Raw genomic sequence first — 18,633 nt, 5'->3', positions numbered from 1 at the left:
GAGATGCTCCAACTGTCTCCCTGCCTAAAAAAAAAAAAAAGGAAAATCTAAGTAACAGGTAATTTGGATTTTCATGGAGAATTTGAAAGAAAATGGCTGAACTCATTTTTAAATTAAAATAGAAAAAAGCTCTCTGTAAAGGTTCTTGTGGCCTGTTGCAGGAGGTGGAGGGAAGAAGATGAGAAGCAGGCAGTAGATGGAACCAGAAAGAAAGAAACACAAGTTAAAGAAATTTTTTTTTTTTAATTATTTTTGGCTGCGTTGGGTCTTCGTTGTTGCGCACGGGCTTTCTCTAGTTGCGGCGAGCGGGGGCTACTCTTCGTTGCAGTGCGCGGGCTTCTCATTGTGGTGGCTTCTCACTGCCGAGCCCGGGCTCTAGGCGCGCAGGCTCAGTAGTTCTGGCTCACAGGCTTAGTTGCTCCGCGGCATGTGGGATCTTCCCAGACCAGGGCTCGATCCCGTGTCCCCTGCATTGGCAGGCGGATTCTTAACCACTGCGCCACCAGGAAGACCAAGTTAAAGAATTTTAAACTTATTTTCACTTGAGTTGTCTACTTCGTTGGTATTTCACCTCTTAGCTTGGCCCTTAGATTACATCTTTTCAGGACCTCTCCGAGTGTGAAGAGCAACAGTAGGCTGACTGAACACCCTCTTTCCAGAGAAGGGGCAAAAGGGAAGATAAAATTAGCACCACTGGCCTAAGTGTAGGTGGGGCCTGTGAGGTTTAGGAAGTTGCTCCCCTCTTGTGGCCAATCCTGGAAACAACAGCCAAGAAACGTGTTCTAGGGCCGTGTCTTTTCAGTGTTTTCCAGATCAGCAGCCAGCAACACCTGGGAACTTGTTAGATATGCAAAATCCCGGAATTCAGCCCAGACCTGATGAATCAGAAAGTTTGCTGAACCCCACCCCCAATCTCTTTTAAAAGCCCTTCAGATGATTCTGATGAATGCTGCAAGTTTGGAAACCACTATTCTCAACCTATACCCCAATATCCCTACCCTCCCTTTCCCTCTCCCCCCAAAATGTAATCTCCTAATTTCTAATTACAAGAATAGCAGAGCTTCCTATTTAAAGTTAATCCTCTCTCTCCATATTCTGGACTCCAAAACCTCCTGTCTCCCCAGGAATCTTTCTTTTTTTAAAATATATCTTGATCCTACATCTTCTAGCAGCAGGCCTATTTCTCTGTACCCTGCAGAGCCCCTTTTTTGGGGGACAAGCAGGATCCACCTGTTTTTCCTTCCTTCCCCAGAAACTGCTCTTAGATTTTTCCTTTTTCAGCCACTCTTCCCTACTCCTCCCTTCTGCCCACCCTCACCTCATGTAAATCCCTTCCCTAAGCTACTCCACGGGGCTGGTAGGATCAGCTAGAATGGATGTGCCTGCACCTTCTGCAGCTCAGGTGATCTGTGAGCTCTGCCTTCCCCAGCTATGGCATTTTATGTTCAAAGTACTCCTTCACCAGTATTTCACTTAACGCCAACAAAGGATTGAAAACCACATTCCACAAAGGTTTGTATTAATGAACTTTCAACAACAGCTGATAATGGCTTTTTTCTTTTTTCTTTTTAAACAGTCCAAGCACACCAGGGGTTAAATACTTCTCTTTCCACTGTTTATTATTAATGTACAAAATATACAAAACCAAAAGAAAAAAGAAAATACTTATCCTCAAATCCATTGTGGCTCTAACCCAAGACCCTGCACAAAACCCAACCAATCCAGTTTTCATAGAAAACAACTGATGCTGAGACAGGTGAAGGAGAGGGCTGGGAGAGGGCAGGTCATCTTATTGAATCCACCCAGGAAGGCACCTGGTGGGGATTCAGAGGTGGCTGACAGGGCAAGGGAGCTGGAGGCTTCACACCCACAAGGTTCCAGGTGGGGGCCAGGAGCGTGCTAACTCCCAGAGGCAGTGCGTGTAGTGTGACTGGCATGCCCAGCACGCCGGGCTTCAGTTGATGAAAAGCTGGTCTCACTGACGTGTTTTAATTTCCAGAATGAGCTGCAGGCAAGGGTGGACCACCACCAATGGCCTCACCTATGCCAGCTAAAACTTTTCACCGGATGTCGATGTGAATTTGCCATCATTGAACCTAGCAGACCCATGATGCAAACTTGGGTGTTCACGGAAGATTGCAACGTCTTACTTGAGAAAGGACTCAATGTAAAGCCTGTGTCAGGGGCGGAGTGGGGATGATGTGTTCCAGAACTCAAATCCAGCCTGATTGAGTCCTCTCAGTGCAGTGGGATACACAATACCCCTTTTACCATCTCCCCACCCCATGAGGAAGCATGAACTTGGCTGGGATGATTTCATAAGTGCAGTTGATCCCGTGTCAGAGTTCTGTGTGCATGTGGAGGACCCACAAGAGGAGAGTAGAGGTGTTCTCCAGGATAACCAGCTTTAGGTTCTCAGGCATAAAGGGTAATACCGGAGAGGTGCTTGGCATAAAGGGCAAATCTCCTCAAAAAGTGAAGCCAACAGGGTCTCCTCTTCGGCAGTCCAGGGTACAGAATGTGTCCAGTCTCTCTCCTCCCCAGACTGGAGGAAAATATGTACATCAATGCGCACCAGTGATCAGAAAACCCCCAGGAACCCAGGCAGGTGGGCACTGAGGGGGCCGGCTCCTCATCAGCTGGGGAAAGGGGAAAATGGGCCTCACAGAAGCCATAAAAGGGCAGAAGGAGCAAGGCTGCAGTCCACAGGGGTGTGGGCGGGGCGGGCAGGTGGTCCCTAGGGCAGGGGGGGCCCATTGACACCCGGGTGGTAGAAGGCACAGTTGTTCTCATAGCGGCAGTTACCCTTCATCATGAAATGTCGACAAACAGGGCGATTTGACATGTCTGTGGGAATGATGGTGGAATAGTTAGATAGGAAATGGCCAAGAGGTCAATGCCACCCTCATCCCACCCGTCCAAGGCATCCTGAGACCTGTCTTTGAGAGAGACCTAGTCTTGGGGACCTGGGGGCAGGGCTAACGGAAGGAACTGCCATGCATGCTGGGAACTGGGAACGAGGCGACCTCATGTTCTGCCTGGCAGACCCGGGGTAGTGACGTTCCCCAGAAAGTTGTGTGGGACACCAAGAGCCATGTGGGGGACAGGGAGCATCCTCACCTCCTCCATGGCTGTGGCCTCCATCGTGCCCTCGGTGGCCCCCTCCGCCATGGCCAGGGCCATCATGGCCACGGTGCTCATGAGGGGGTGGCCCTCGATGGTCGTGGCCTCGGTGACCAGGGCCATCATGAGGCCGGTGGCCATGGGGCCCCCCATGTCCAGGGCCTTCGTGGGGGCGATGCCCACCACCAGCACCCATTCCTCCACCAGGGCCTTCATGAGGACGATGGCCACTGCCACCACCCATGCCGCCGCCAGGGCCTTCATGGGGGCGATGTCCCCCACCCATGCTACCACCAGGGCCTTCGTGGGGGCGATGCCCACCGCCCATGCCACTGCCAGGGCCTTCGTGGGGACGATGTCCGCTGCCACTGCTCATGCCCCCACCAGGGCCTTCATGGGGACGATGCCCACCACCTCCAACCATGCCCCCACCAGGGCCCCCTCGTCCATTTGGAGGTCCTCCTCCAGAGCGCCCTCCTCTGGCCCCTCGGAATGGAGGAGGAGGAGGAGGTGGTTCATTTCCTCCTCGGCCACCACGGCCTCTATGGTATGGCCCAGGACCCGGTCCTGGGCCCCCACGCATCGGGCCACCCCGCATGGGGTCACCTGGGCCATCCCAGAAGGGATCTCCCCCCCGGGGAGGGGGTGGGGGACCCAGGAGACGTGGACCCACTGGCCCACCAGGGCCCCCAGGGCCTCCATGGGGACCTGTTGGGGGAAAAAAAAGGGAGAGAGACAGTATCAGCTACCTGTTGCACCCAGGGACCGCCATCTCCCAACCCAAACCAACCCCCGGCTTTGGTCAATCCTGTACTGTTACCAGGCCGAAATCAAGCAGACAAGCCCATTCCGACTTCTCACTCACCACCTACCTGGCATAGGTCCGCCAGGTCCAGGGGGGAAGTGCTGCATGCCCTTGGGGCCCCCGGGGCCTCCCGGTGGGAAACCATTGGCTATGGGACCAGGGCCTAAAAGTCCATGAGGCACTGTTAATGAAAAAGGAGTGAAGCAGTCAGCAAGATGATTCTAGAAGAGCGGCATGACGTCTTCCCGCTTAGGTGTGCCCAGCTGACCCCCTCAGACCAACGTGGCAGAGCACTGCTCTCTCTGTCCAGTCTTCCCCTCCCATGTCTTGCCGTCTAGTGGCAATACCCCTGCTCCCCCAATTCCACTGCAGGCCTCCTCGCCCAGGCCCCGGGGCCGGCCCTGAGGATTACCCAGCATCTGCTTGATCTTGTCTGAATAGTCTGGTTGCTTCAGCAGTTCCTCTGAGGGATGACTGTTAGGGCTACCCTGTGAGGCAAGGTCATTAAGGGACAAGGTCAACAGAGAATAAGGGTGACACCCGGCAGAGAAGGGAGAGCCCGAGGAGAAAGCAAGCGGGAAGGTGAGCAGAACGGGAGTAAGGAGAAATGGAGACAGTGGGGAAGAAAAGGGAGGCTCGTACCATGATGGAGGTGAGGATCTCCTGCACATTGATGCCTCCTCCTCCAGGACCCTGGGGGCTCTTCCCGGCGCCCATGCTTCCCATAAGATTGGCCAGAACAGGAGGTAACTTGGAACCGCCTGCCCCATCGGGTGAGCCACCGGTCCCCCCAGGCTCCAGGGTCTCAACATACGGGGTCTCATCCATGGAACATTCCTGAAAGGACAGGAGAGAACAATCAGGACCAACAAAGAGTAAAGAGACAGTCTCACATGAAAGATGCATTAATGTCAATCACAACCTCCATCACCACATAACTCACCTCATCTAGGGGGATGAGTTTTGGGGGGATAGGCTCATAGGGCTCAGGATCAGGCTCGTGAGGACTGTCAGGAATGCAGAAGGTGATAGAAAAAAAAAGAGTGACAGTCAAATTATTTATTCAAGCCCTTGATTTTCTTCCTAACCCCCACCCCACTTCTAATTACCCCAGGGCACGTTCCCCTCAAGGGCTCAATACCTCAGGAAGTGAACCCCATTCTGCTCACCTTTCCTTGTTGAGGAAAAGCTCCTGAAGGATCCCCTTCTCCCGCTCAGCCTGGATGTACCGCTCCTGGCTGTTGCTTCCAGGGGTGACGAGAGGCGAGGGCAGCACAAGGGGCCGGGGGCACACCCAGGGCACCTTCTCCTCCATGTTGTCGTGGCTCAGACGCCGGGCCGTCTCAAACGCGTGTCTGTCTGACAGTATCTCTCGCTTAGCTGCCTCGCCGAAGTCCTTGATCTTATTCACATTCACTATTGCCAAGGAGAAAAAAAGCAAGAGGGAAAGTAAGCCCAACCAAGTCCTTTTTAAACTCTCTATACCCCACCTACTATAGAGGAAACTGGATCTCTAACCTCGTTCAGTTTCATCCAGTTCAAAATAGAAATACTCTCTCAGTTTGCCCTCCTCAGGCCAGGTCACAGTTTTCCTCTTCCTGCCTTTCCGGGTCAGCTGGCTAGGATCTCCGGGACTCTCCACTGGCTTTGCAACCAGAGCTCCTGGCTCCAAAGAGGCTGTAAACAGAAGTAGTTTCAGACCAGATCCTTCCTTTCAGAAAACCCTGAAACCTGAACCAGTTTCTAGACTTACCAGTATCCATGAGCTCTGGGACTTCAACAGGGGGAACTGGGGTCCCTGGACGTTCTGTGTCCATAGCCTCAGAAGGAGGTGCTGGCTCTGGGGAAGAAGGTTTGGCTGTGCTCGGTTCTGTGCTCGTTTTCCCTTCAAATGGGCTTGGCTATTGTGAACGAAAAAGAAGTTAATGAGCTGACAGGAAAGGCAAGGTCAAGGCAAGGCAATTAGTCCAGGGTCCTTGGCAGGATCTCCTAACAGTTCCTATAAAGGAAGACTCTGTCTCTAACAGTGCTCTGCTGCCACCAGTCTACGTCTGAGACACAGCTCCTCTTGTCCTCCCCAAGCATCCTAGCTGCTGGGCCCTTCCTTCACCTGTACCTTTTCTACCTGGTCACTGGCACCTACTGCACAGCACCCATACCTTGGCAGCTGTGGGTGACAGCACCTTCTTCTTCTTCTTAATTTTGATGCCTGGAACAGGGGCTGAATTGAGCGCATCCAGAAAGCCCAGGCCCTCCATAGCTACAAAAGAAAAGAGCATAAAATGGAATCATCAGACCTCCTTAATAATCCTATTCCTATAGACAAAATCTGGGCAGAAAATTGGCCAGTAGAGACCCTGCCTCAACTCTGGACACAATAAGCTCAAGGTGACCAGGAAGCATATGTAGGAGGATTCACACAAGAAATTCTTGTCATTATTCTATCTTTCTTTCAAAGGCAGGCAAGCATGGCTTTGGATAGGAATCAGAGCTCAGGTAATTGACAAAGCCAGCCCCCATGAACATGACGGCTGGGAGCGTACCCACCAGTCACTGAACAGCACACCTCCCTACTTCATCTCTAAAATCACTCCTAAGCAATCCTACGAAGGACTCCTATGAAGGGAGTTCCAGGGGCATAAACAGTAAAGGACACCAAGAAACCAGATGAAAATGGAGGAAAACACTTCACTTCCATGAAAAGAGTTTGCTCTCAATGCAAAGCACATCCCCCCAGTTTAGACTCACGCTGTGGCGGGATGATCTTCACTTTGATCTCTTTGGTGGCATTGGGTGTTGTGTTGAGTGGCTTGTATTTCTTCTCTGCAGGGGGCGCAGCATCTCCTGGGGCAGCTGCGGAACTGTTAGAAAGGGACCGGTCAACAACACCTGACTCGCCCACTCTTTTCCCCTCACGTCCACAGACCCAGCCCATTCAAAAACCAAGAACGTGGTCCATACCTCTGACGCTTGAGGGGGATGGGTTTAAGGTTGTACTTGTCAGAAACCACCACTGCACTGGCATTCTTCTTCACAGGCACCAAAGATGGGGTCTCCAGCTCTAGTCCTGGGGCAGAAGACATGGTGTTGGGGCTGGACTCACTCCACACTCTCCTGACTCTTCCTCCCTTAACGTTCATCAAGCCCTATAAACTCCCACAACGCTCCATCCACTAGTCTTCCCTCTCTCCAGATTTACCATACCATTAAGTCCAACTCTTCCACCATAAGGCCCGGGCTGTGCACCTACCCACAGACCCTCCAGAGGCCAGACGGCAGCCTTACCGGTAGAGCGGAACTTGGCGTGACTGGGCGCCGTGGTTCGGAGGGACTTGGGCTTCTCCCTCTTCTTCTCTGGGGCCTCCTCAGCCCGAGTCTCAGCCTTCACCTCAGTCAACGGTCGCTCAGGAGGGGTGGTTCGATTCTTTCCCTCTTCTTTCCGTTTCTTCTTATCTTTCTCTGTTGTGGAAAAACAGAGCAGAAAAGGATTTTATTTAGATAAAGAAAAAGACTGTCAGTCAGAGGTAGAAAGCAGGTTAGAGGCACGGAAGGCCACATCCCAGTGGGAAAGAAAGAAATACAAGGGATAAAGGGCCAAGGAACTTACCAGCAGGCTGGGTACTGCTCTGGGAGCGGATGACAGCCATCCAGTCGCTGACAAGGACTGAGGCCAATTTCCGGAGCTCTGCAGGTGAGAGAAAGGGGAAATGCCTAAATAATGTAAGAGACACTGAATCATGGAATTTTCCTCTATTCAGATAACTTTCAACCCTGATGCCACTGTAACACTGGGGGCGGGGGTGGCAAAAAGAAGGAACATTTATTAAAGTATGTTGTAAAAACTACACTAGTTGCTTTGCATACATCTCATGTAATTGTTATTACAACCTGAAAATTTTTAATCTCCCTTTATAGACACAGAAGCATGGAGATTAAAGTCACAAAACTAGAAGATGGCAGAATGAACCTAGTGCCTATGCTCTTCCCCTAACCACTTATTACAATAAAATAAGGAGAAAGGCAGAGGGGTTCAAGTATCCAAAGGGCTACCAGATTTTAAAAATTTCAAGGAGGCAGATTTAGATCCTCGTAAAAAAAGATCTTCTAGGGAAACTTTTTTCCTAGAATGTCACTAGTGATGACAGCTCTTTAAAAAAATCAAATAAGTGTTGCAAGAGTGAAAAAAGAACTTAAAAACAAACCAATTTAGGATGAAGGAAGCAGAGTTTATCTAGAGAAAAAAGATGGTCAGAGAATTTAAAGATAAAAAACAGAATTTATTTCTAAATATATGGAAAAATGCATTTGTAGCTCTTTCCTTCTGTACTTGGCAAATAATATCTCCTATCTATGGGACCTCTCTTCTTGCCAACATTTCCATTATGGGCTGATTTAATAATGAAATTGTTGTAGAATATTAAAACTTAACTTTTTAAAACAGTCACACAACTGCCAACTCCTATACCTAATGCAATATGAACCCCAATGCCCAGTGGGGGAATATCCTGAAACCTCTTCGGCGCAATCGATACTACGGTCCAGTAACACTTAACTACAGTCAATAAGGAATGTACAAATTTCAGTATCTAAAGGAAGCACAGAATAATAATTAAACCTATACTCAAAGAGAGCAACACAATTAAGCCAGCTGGAACAAGGACCAATATACCTCAGTGAAGAAACAAAAGATAGGCAATGATTTAATGGGATCTTCTGTGTTACAGTTTATCCTACAAAGCTACTCTGAGATGTCAGAAAAATAGTGAAGTGCTCATTATATAAAAGGACCTAAAAACAGAATTAATACAACTAAAAGAACGGAAAGCTAGGGAATGTTTTTCACTTAAACAATACTGTGAGTTAAAACAAAATCGTGATCCTTTATCCTGGAAAATGTTCCCAGTGTTTTCTCCTCTAGCTAAACTTTCCAAAGGGACCTAGCATACCATTCCCCATAGACAAAGAGCGGGGATCAGCTCTGCTACAATACTGCTCACTTGCGGGAAACCAGTGTCTTGTGCTCCCTGGTTTATGCCTTGGGTATAAAATTTTGGGGTTAACTCTTGGATATAAACCCTTTTCTTCTCTAAAGAAAAGCCTGTGACTTTCTGGAGCCAGGCTTTGTCTTCAAGCCAGAACTGTATGGCCCTTGCCAGGAGCTCCAAAACCCTTTGTCTTAGCAAAGGAAAGAATCTGTTGCTATCAAAGCTATGATATACTCCAGCAGTCAGGATTCTGCCCATGCCCTACAGCAGGGTGTTTATTGGTAGAACAAGCACACCTGTTGTTAGGAAAATAGACATTGAGGGTCCCAGAATATGCTCTATTTATTGATATTTAGAGAAAAAGAAGTAAATGATGACGAGGCATTCTAGGATGACACTATTTCCCCCAAAGAATTTTAAGTGTATGCCTTTTACACCAAGAGAGCTTAAGAAATGAAGGTAACTGAGTGGAAGTAACGGAAGAAGGCCCAGGACACAGAAGAAGGGACTGGCCCCTACCTTCATCCTCACTTGACTTGCTCAGCTGCTTCACCAGTTTGGCTGTGTTGTTCTACGAGAGGAAGGGAGCAGCAGGATGGTAAATGCCAGAAGGAAAAGCAGCCCACTCAGAGCTAACCACTCCCACAAACGCACAATCTCTTAACAGCCACTAACACTGAGATAGACCTTCTCTCTTACAAAGCCCTTGGAGACATTCTTACTCCTTAAAACAACCCAGTTAGGTAGGTTCAATCATTCCCATTTTACAAATGAAGAAACTGAGGCTCAGATATATAAAGTGCCCCACGTCACACACCTATTAAAGGACATAAATTTGAACCAAATCTTGATTCCAAACTCCTATTTTTTTCTACCATTCTACCTCACAGGCCCAAGACTGTAGCCACATCAGAGTCGATATGAGTTTTTCATCTGTTAGCCTAAACCAAAAAGGAAGAACCAGGATTATAAAGACTGAAGGTACCTGCTTGAGATGGTCAACAGTGAGTGGTAGGTGCTGCAGGGTCAGTAGAATTTGCTGCAAGAGGGGAATGTTGTTGGTTGTCTTTGAATATGTCAGCCAATTGTTAAGAAGCTTGTAACCACCAACGTCAATAAACCTGCAGGCAGGGAGGAGGCTCTGTGATGCCCTTCCTGGGTCTTGGGAGTATACCCCACCCTCCTAGTCCCCCATCAACAACCCAGGAACCCCGTGCCTCACCTCCCTCCGCCTTCGAAGTACCCAGCCACCCAGGTCCCCACTTACTTGACCAATATTTCTGGTGAACGGGTCTGCAGGAGAATGTTCAAGTAAGTGCACCGACTCACCATCTTTCGTGCTTCCTTCATCAGACTGTAAGAGATGAGTCAAGGTTAGAAATGTAGCAGCCCGAAAGCACCTCTTCTTTGAGCAGAAGTCTCTAATCTGCGGGAGTACCTCGAGATCCCTGATGACTTGGGACTTCGCTACTGGGTGGGGGGATCACACAGGCCCCTAGGAGGATGGGGTGGATCAGGATTGATGTGGAAACACCCAGAGGGATGGAACACAACGGAGGAGATGCACTGAAGTCTCCGATCTGAGGAGGTTAAGTGTCACTGCTTCTCTAACCCACAGGACACATTTGATTCTGCTTCCAGGTGAAGAGCTCTAGCCTTCAACTACCATCTCTTCGGACTGGCTTAGTCACTCGCTTTCTCCTGGAAAACTTGAGGATCCCTGAAGGAAAATGACATTTGGGGCATGCAGAATGCAACCCAAAACAGAACTAAGAATCCTGTCACCTGACTCCCCTGCTTGCTTCCTTCCTTCCCTTGGGACTGTGGGTCTCCAAATATCCAGATGCCATAATGACCAGGGATCAAGGGGTCATCTTTTCCTATCACTAGTTCTAACATAATTGGATTTGAATCCTATTCCACTGACTCCCATTCCTCTTAGGGAACATTTTTTGCTATCTGCCTTAATTATAGTCATATTACAACACAAAATATTCTCCACTCACAATGAATTCAAAGGGTACAGACTCACCTGAAGATCTTCGAAATCCCATCCACACTCTTGACTTCCCCATCTCGGTTAAGGAAGCTATCCAGGCCCTTGAGAAGCTCTTTGGGGTCTATGGGACCCGAACCCATGGTTGAGGTTTTCTAAGAGGATAAAACAAACCCACAGAATAAATGGGTGGCAAGGACAGCCCCAGTTGCCCTCTAATAAATTCCATCTCTGTGTTTGACAAATTATTAGTGATTATTTAATCTACATTCAACTGCACTCACCATTATCTAGATAAGAAAAATCAACACAGACCATTGTCGCTACTGAGAAAACAGCCCTGGCAAGTGAAGCACTGTGTTAATACATGACTGAAGGGGACGACAATCAGACTGGAGGACTAAGGCAGCATCTCTCCTCTCGCTCCCAGTTACATCCTTCCTAGGACAGCTGAACTTCACCAGATTGTATCAGAGCTAAGATTCACATTCCCAAAACAAACACTCAACTCTCCAAGTCATTTTTGCTTATTAGGTCCCGTTTCTCCTTAGTTGCTAATGAATCTAGCTTAAAAAAAAACACCAAACCCATAGCTTGATAAGAACTGGGCCAATCATGGATGTTGGGCTGTCTTCCAAGAGTCAACTCCTTTCTATCTTAGCCCATGAAGAGTCAACCGCTTGGGAGATTGGGATTGACATATATACACCAATATGTATAAAATGGATAACTAATAAGAACCTGCTGTATAAAAAAAAAAAAAAAGAGTCAACCGCCACAGGTAGCAGGATATGTTCTGCTTGCACCAGTAGACAATCGTCTAAAGTTGTAGGTGAAAGAGAAGGAAACAAAACTTGAAAACAGAACCTCTCCCCTACGGGAGTTAGCGGTGGCTCCCAGAAATAGAGACAAATGGAGCAAAGAAAATCAAGCAGGTCCTCCTAAGCCTTGAAAAAATGTCACTCATTAACCAAACACTGCATGAGTTTTTATTGTTTCAAAGTTAAGGGCAAGATTGGTTCGTGGTTTCAAAAGCAAAGATGCGAATCTGACTCCTACTCCCCACCTAAATCATAACACCACCCAAGATCCCCAAGGAGGGCCTGAAATTAGAAACCATGGAGCCAAAAAGAATGGAACAAATAAAACAAGAAGCTGGCAAAATGCCATTAAATTTTAAGTAGCTGCTTTAGACTAGGTTAGAAAATGAGTTAATTAAAAGCTGAACACAGCTGTTACGGGACAGAGACATGTGAAACAATTTCTAGGCCAGAACTGAAGTTCGAGAGAGGTAATTTAGAATCAATATGGTTCTGATTAGGATTTTTATCCACAATGCCTCTAAACATTGGCTTCTGAGAAGCAGAAAAGAAAGCCACCTTAGTAATATCGACATTTGGGAAATAAGACGAACACTGGGTAGGAAGGAGGCAAGAAGAAAGCCTCCTGAATCCCACATCTAGTACAGAGATGAAACACATGAGCCAGGCAGAAGGGTGGGAAAAATCAGTGTTTTACAAAGATGATTATATTTTCTGCAGAAAACAGGTTCCTTATAAGATCATGTTAATTAGTTCTATTTGTTCTCAAGCCAAAAGAGAAAAACAAGCATAACACTTTCAACCTTTTAATTCTCACAATAAAAAACTCAATAAATTTCTACATTTACAGGTCCTAACAACCTAGGCCAAGAAGAGGCAGAGGCACGGGGGGAACTTGGTTCCTGAGATCATAACCTGTGGGCTGAATACAGGGAGAGGAGGTAAGGTAAGAAATACTGAGAGGTGAGCAAGTCTGGGTTAACTGTGCTTTGCTGCTGCCCTGGAATCTCCACGAGGACACGTAGAACCTAAGGTCAGAGGAAAAAACATTCAAGTCCAATACCAGATAAATTAGAAGTCCACAGGCCAAATCCACTTAAGTGTGGTGATTCTTATACACAGAGACAGACATGGGGATAAAGGAATTTTCCCCATGTAGTAAGACACTATAAAGTGAAATATAGACACTATTAAGGACAGAAATACAATAAAGTGATACATAAAATAGATTCCCCATTTGCTGGAGACTGGAAAAGCAATGAGCGAATCCAAAGTAATAAAATATATATCATCAGTAAAAAAAAAATATATGCAATTTGACAAAAAGCTTTCAATTAAACTAACTTCACTTCCAACCAATGCCCCCTAAATACACCTGGCCCCTCAGATTCAAACCCAGTTGAATACACAGCACCTTGGAAAAGTCCCTTTTGCACACCCACCCACCAGTTAAGTCAACAGGCCTGCTCCCCCTACTTCCTTCAGAAACAAAAACTGTCACCTGAGCTCAAATGTTCCTTTGCTTAAGAGGGTAGCAGACAAGAGAGAATAACCATCTTTAGAGAGAAAAGCAACCAGTGAGTACACAGCTAAACTCTGTCCAGTGCCTTCTGCTGGGAATGGGACCCAGGGACAACTTTTTAATTCCCATTCACAACAAGCAAGAATAAAAGACATTAACAGTCAAGGAAAAGTAGAAGACAAAGCAGAAGAAATGTTAAATATTCATTTTCCACTGCAGTTTTCCTATTATTTACATTCTGGAAATATAATTAACAAAACTATAAATTTTGTCTCACAAGCACCAATCACGTGGTTTTAAAATGTAAGGGGGTTTTCTCATGACGGCTTCCTCCAGGCAGATTAGTTTTCACTCATTTAAAATTAAGGACCCCAAGTGTTTTACAACCTATTTCCTTATTTTGAAGTCATTACGTTTAGAAAGAAGTTCCAAGGCACTCAAGTGGAAAGGAATGAAGAGCCTAAATTCTCGGCACAGCCCTACAGGAGAAAAGGCAAACGACTTTACCAGGGAAAGAGGGGCAGTGACCAATTGTCATTAACATATCTGGAGCCTGGAACGAAAGCTTAAGGAAGCTTTCTGAAACCAAAAATAATCCAGGGCATGATATGTTTTAATTTCCTTGAAGGCAGAACATACGGGGTGGCCGGTGGGGAAGCAACCCCTGGCATCATCTCCACCTTGTCCTAAAGCTGGGCTCTCCTTATGGAGGATGTTGCCGGCAGACACAAGGCACTGGGGAATTTTCTTTCTTACCAGAGATAAAATTAAGTCCAGAAGTGACACCAACTCCTGCCTCCAAAATAAATAAGATGAAAAATATGTAGCTTGGCTAAAGTTACTCCATACCCATCACCAATGAAACAGAACTGAACTGGTTCAGGACAAAAATTCTAGGCGAGTTTAAAAACAATCACAACAATCTTCTAACAAAGGAGGAAGGTGTCCAAGTTTACCTTCACTTGGAGGTCTTAGCACTTCTGGAAATGAAGTGCTTTGTAGCTTACATTCCCCCCTTCCTTTCCACGGTAATTGAGGCATTTCCTAGTCTGACTCCAGAGTGGACTGAATTATGTCTCTCAGGTGATTCACAAGGTCGCACCTCTCTTCAAGTAGTAAGCCCCTCCCCCTCAAAATCATTCCAAAACCTGGTAGCACATGCCCTTCCCAAACGCTTATTTGCCTTTCAATAAGGGTGTAAAGTCACCCCCCACCCCTGCCCTCACAGGACAGGATCCCAGATAGAACTGTGGCCACAAACTACAAGGATCAGGTTCTCCGAAGTTCTCTGGATGGATGTGGTTTCCCTAGAAGACTTTTTTTCCCATCTCCCATGTTAATGCAGATCTTCTTTATTATAATCCCCTGCTCACTAGAGCTCAGGAACCCCAGTGGGTAGAATGTTCAGCTCCCAAGGAAGGTATGCTGCAGAGGCACATGGCAAACTGCTTAAAAGATAAAAAACTTGTGGTCAGTAGGACATGTGGAAGAGTCCCTCCCATCCAATCCACAAGTAATAGTTTGAGAATCCATACCCAGTAGAAAATTAGCCCTAAAGTCTCACCAAGTCACCACAGAACAGTTGTACAAAATGGCTTTCCAATTCTGCCTAGAACCTTCACGCTTCAGGGCAGGACTTTAAAAAATGACAAGTATATGGAGAGTCTGATAAAGATTTGACTTTGAAAAAGTTGGAAGAAGAAAGGTAAGAAAGGGACAGGACACCCAATACCACCCTCAGGTAGGGCACGGCTTTCGAACATGCACCAACTGCTACACCGCTGCACAAGTTGAAAAACGCAGAGGACATTATTTCCCCATTGTTTTTAAGGAATTTCTTTCAGAAGGGAAGGAAAAAGAAATTCAAAAAGGGTGGCTCTTTGGAAAAAAGAAATGAAGGTTGTGAAATGTAATACCAGAAAGGTTTTGCTTACCAGAAACCGTAGCTTGAATCCCCCTGCCTTGAGTTTACAACTGCCGCCTCCTTTCCTAAAGATTCACTTCTCATCCTAGTACCAATGTACAGGAGCTAAGCAACTGGAGAACGTGATACAGCACTGAACACAAAGAGCTTACCCCCAAACCCAGAGGCGGGAATAAGGGCGATTTAGAAGAAAGTCCTAAAGTACCCACTCTCCCCCAGATTCTCATCATACAAAGCCACCAAACGCAAGAGGCCCAAGGACTGATTCCTGAGCAGAAACGGCACATTTCAGTGTCATTAGGCCCCAGTTGTCTATTCCAGTTACTCATTCACAAGCCCTTGTGTCTTCCTCCAGTATCCCCCAACACACAGATAAGACACACACACGCTCACACACACTCCCCTCAAAAGCTTCCAGTCCTAGTATAGCTGTTTTGACTGGTTTCCACCCCTGGCAACTGAAGCGGGGAAAAATTCCAAGCAGTAGTGATGAAAGAGGGTGAAAATAAAAGCAACAGACTCGGGATCGTTAAATACAAAAACTAAAGCTGCCCAAGGAGACGGACAGCTTCAAGACCTAATTCCTATAAGCTTTTTTCCTTTTAAGATAATGGCTATAAAAAGTTATAAAGAAAATAAGGAAAATGGCTTTTCCTGTCTAGCAGCAGCGTGCACAAGAGTCCAGAAGGCATCTGCTCGGGGTGGAGTTTAAAGAGGGTGGAGAAAGGAGGAAGAAAGCTGATTACATCACCTTTCAATGCTGCTCCTCCCCCTTGACCAAGTTTCTAGGGCGGCCCTAAGCTCTGGATGGCAAAAGGGGGAGAAAAACAACAAAGCAGGGACGCCATCTTGTTACGGAGAAGAGGACTCAAACTTAAAAAGCTATCCCGGCTCTGCCGGTAGCTTTTTACATTAAAAAACCTTTTAGTAAAAAAAACCAAAAGACAAAAAGCAGCCCCCATCCTGAATAGTCTTTGACCTACTTTGAATAAGAGCAGTGTGAAAATAAAAGCAATTAAAATATCAAAAAGAACAATTTTCTGCGGGGAAGAACTGAATTTCCAATTGAGGTTCAACTTGCTACTGTCGACCACCCCCCATCCTCCCTATAAAGGGAAAGGGGGGAGGACTTGGACCCCTCTCAACAAATAGGGTTGAGGTGGGAGGACAGGAGAAAAATGGGTCAAGACACAACCTGCAACGCCGCTTGGAAGACAAAAGGACAAAGAAAGTCGCCATATTGAAGCAGGGAAGAAAAAAATTCCTTTTAACGACACAAATCTTTTAGAAAGCTAGCATTCAATTGCACTAAATGGCTTTTAAAATTATACTCCTGAATTCCACATTTCCCCAACCTTTCCACCCTCTACTTAACTGTATTCCCACCAAAAAGTATCAAATTAAAATGTTAATCACTTTTTTTTGCTTTTAAATAACCTACGCAATCTGCAACAATTACAAGACATTCTTTACCTCCCCAGTATCTTGTATGTATTGGCACTAAGATTATATTTTGCCCTGAATTAAGTGTCTTGCAATCTTTATTCCTAGATTGCCACCTATATTAACCACACAAATATACCCCAAACAAATTACATTAAAATTGAGAGTTAACAATCATTTAAAAAGTCATAGCCACCTATTTCTCTCTGCCCATCTCCTTACCCTGCAATCTTTATGTACAGATTGCTTATTAATCTGGCAAATTGAAAGGCGCCCTGCTTGTCTCACACACAAAGAAGTGGGACTTCTGGGCCACAAAATCCACCATCTTTTGTATGTGAGCTCATTAACCCTTTTGAAGACTGCTGCTAACGAGAGGAAGGTAACCATACCTCCTTATAAAAAGCAAACACTTATGGCTTTGGCAGTCTGGAAATTGGCTGGATTACCAAGGGTTAACCATCAAAATCTTAACTTGCGGGCCCTCCCTCCACCCTCTCCTAGCCTGCAGCAAAGCAGGGAAGAGGCAGGTGGTAGGGGAGAGAGAACACTGTTTAGACCCAAAGGCCCTTTTTAATGGAGATTAAGTGACCGGATCGGTCCTTCTCCAGTTCTCTATTTGTTCTACGGTCTCATTTCTTCCTCTCATTATTTTTGGTTTCACAAAGGGAAACGTTGATTTCTTGTTGCAAGGCTGGTTTTTGAAAATTCGACACTTACTATCCAATTTTTTTGCGACGTCAGCACCTCGGGCTCAGGGGGGGAGGGGGTTAAAATTTTGGAGAAAAAAAATAAAACCACCAACCAGGACCCAAAACTCAATTATTTGCGGGGCCTCATTGGATCAAAAAGTCTCCTTAAAAAAAATAAAGGCCAACTCAGTATTCATTTCCCCCCCACCCAACTCCATGTAGGGAGGGGGGTCGTAGAAAAAAAGTTCTGAGTGGATTAAAAAAAGTAAACGCTGGATGAGTGAATTTGGGTGGGTTTGGGAAGGGAGGGTGGTTGATTATTTTTGAAGTTATGTGGTGACGGTCCTTCGGCCACAGATTTCAAGTCCCAGGCAGCGTGGGCTGGTGGGGTGGGCAAGATAGGTGGGAAGGGGCAGAAGACACAAGTGGTTGGGCTGGTGGCTGCTGTTTTCCCTTTCCCCCCTCTCTCAGGATCCTTTCAAGGGCTTAGATGTTGCTGCGGCTTGTTTCTTTTCTCCTCGTGGCCGGCCCGTCTTTCTCCGAGAAAATTCAAACCTGGGATAAAAGGAACACAAGGGAGAAAGATATAATCAGTATGGGTTGCTCTTAAACACCCAAAAGTACAATCTCTGTTGTCCCCAAACTCCTCCATGTCCCATCCCGAACACAGCCGCTTAAAGAGAGTCACGGCTCTCAACCGAGTCCTCGCCTAACCCATTTCCTAGGCCAACTGTCCCAGCAAAATTTTACCCTCCAACCGACAAAATGCCGAGACTTACCTCTAAACGAACCCCAGAATGGCGGCTGCCCGCTCAGGCTGAGTCTTTTATATCCGGACACCGCCCAACGCGCCCAAACGTGCTAGTGAAACGCCCTTGCGGCGAGAGACTGTGCGCGGGGCGTGAATTCATTGGTCAACCAGGAAGACAACTCGCCAGCTGATTGGCTATCCCGCCTTAACCTTCGCTCAGCCCCTTCCCCCGGGTACCCTCTTCCGCCTCCTTCCTGGCCCCCGAACGCGTGCGCTTGACCTAGCGGCCTAGCACCTCCCTTTCCTCTGCTTCCACCACTTCCGCCCTCGAGATCGTTTCTCACCAAAGGTTGGTAGAATCGGACCGGCGCATGCGCAGTGAGAGGATCTCGGTCAAAATCGACTTAAAAATTGCTTAAAATACAAACTGTAAGAATGGGATCTAAGAGTCGTAGTGGCTGGTTCAGCAAAAACGCAATTTTGAGGCCGAATTCGACAGTGACGCAGTTGAAATTGGCCTCTCCCTACGGCTCCCCTTTCACGCTTCCGTCCTGACGCAGATGCGCTGCCG

The 18,633-nt window shown here is 46.9% G+C and overlaps 1 protein-coding gene across 3 annotated transcripts; it reads right to left on the bottom strand.

Annotated features, from left to right (window-relative positions):
- Positions 1-1,593: 1,593 nt before the first annotated feature.
- Positions 1,594-18,231, bottom strand: PPP1R10 (protein phosphatase 1 regulatory subunit 10). Of its 3 annotated transcripts, XM_082346843.1 has the most exons (20): positions 18,091-18,231; positions 17,340-17,866; positions 10,946-11,064; positions 10,181-10,267; positions 9,899-10,034; positions 9,433-9,484; positions 7,536-7,613; positions 7,214-7,387; positions 6,890-6,995; positions 6,677-6,789; positions 6,088-6,188; positions 5,682-5,829; positions 5,447-5,605; positions 5,098-5,344; positions 4,872-4,935; positions 4,571-4,765; positions 4,341-4,416; positions 3,996-4,109; positions 3,121-3,831; positions 1,594-2,847 (listed from the first exon to the last, which is right to left on the bottom strand). In XM_082346843.1, exons 3-20 carry the CDS (start codon positions 11,050-11,052, stop codon positions 2,738-2,740), a joined length of 2,778 nt encoding a protein of 925 aa, XP_082202969.1. In that variant the 5' UTR covers positions 11,053-11,064; positions 17,340-17,866; positions 18,091-18,231; the 3' UTR covers positions 1,594-2,737. The 3 variants fall into 3 exon arrangements, with proteins under 3 accessions (XP_082202969.1, XP_082202970.1, XP_082202971.1); XM_082346844.1 differs by lacking the exons at positions 17,340-17,866; positions 18,091-18,231 and adding an exon at positions 15,187-17,329; XM_082346845.1 differs by lacking the exons at positions 9,433-9,484; positions 10,181-10,267; positions 10,946-11,064; positions 17,340-17,866; positions 18,091-18,231 and having other exon boundaries at positions 9,899-10,032.
- Between the last annotated feature and the right edge of the window lie 402 nt (positions 18,232-18,633).

This window comes from Balaenoptera borealis (genome assembly GCF_965194805.1).
Source record: "Balaenoptera borealis genome assembly, chromosome: 12".
Classification (NCBI taxonomy): Eukaryota; Metazoa; Chordata; class Mammalia; order Artiodactyla; family Balaenopteridae; genus Balaenoptera; species Balaenoptera borealis.
The sequence above is the reverse complement of the archived record's forward strand: the minus strand, read 5'-3'. Positions and strand labels throughout refer to the sequence as shown.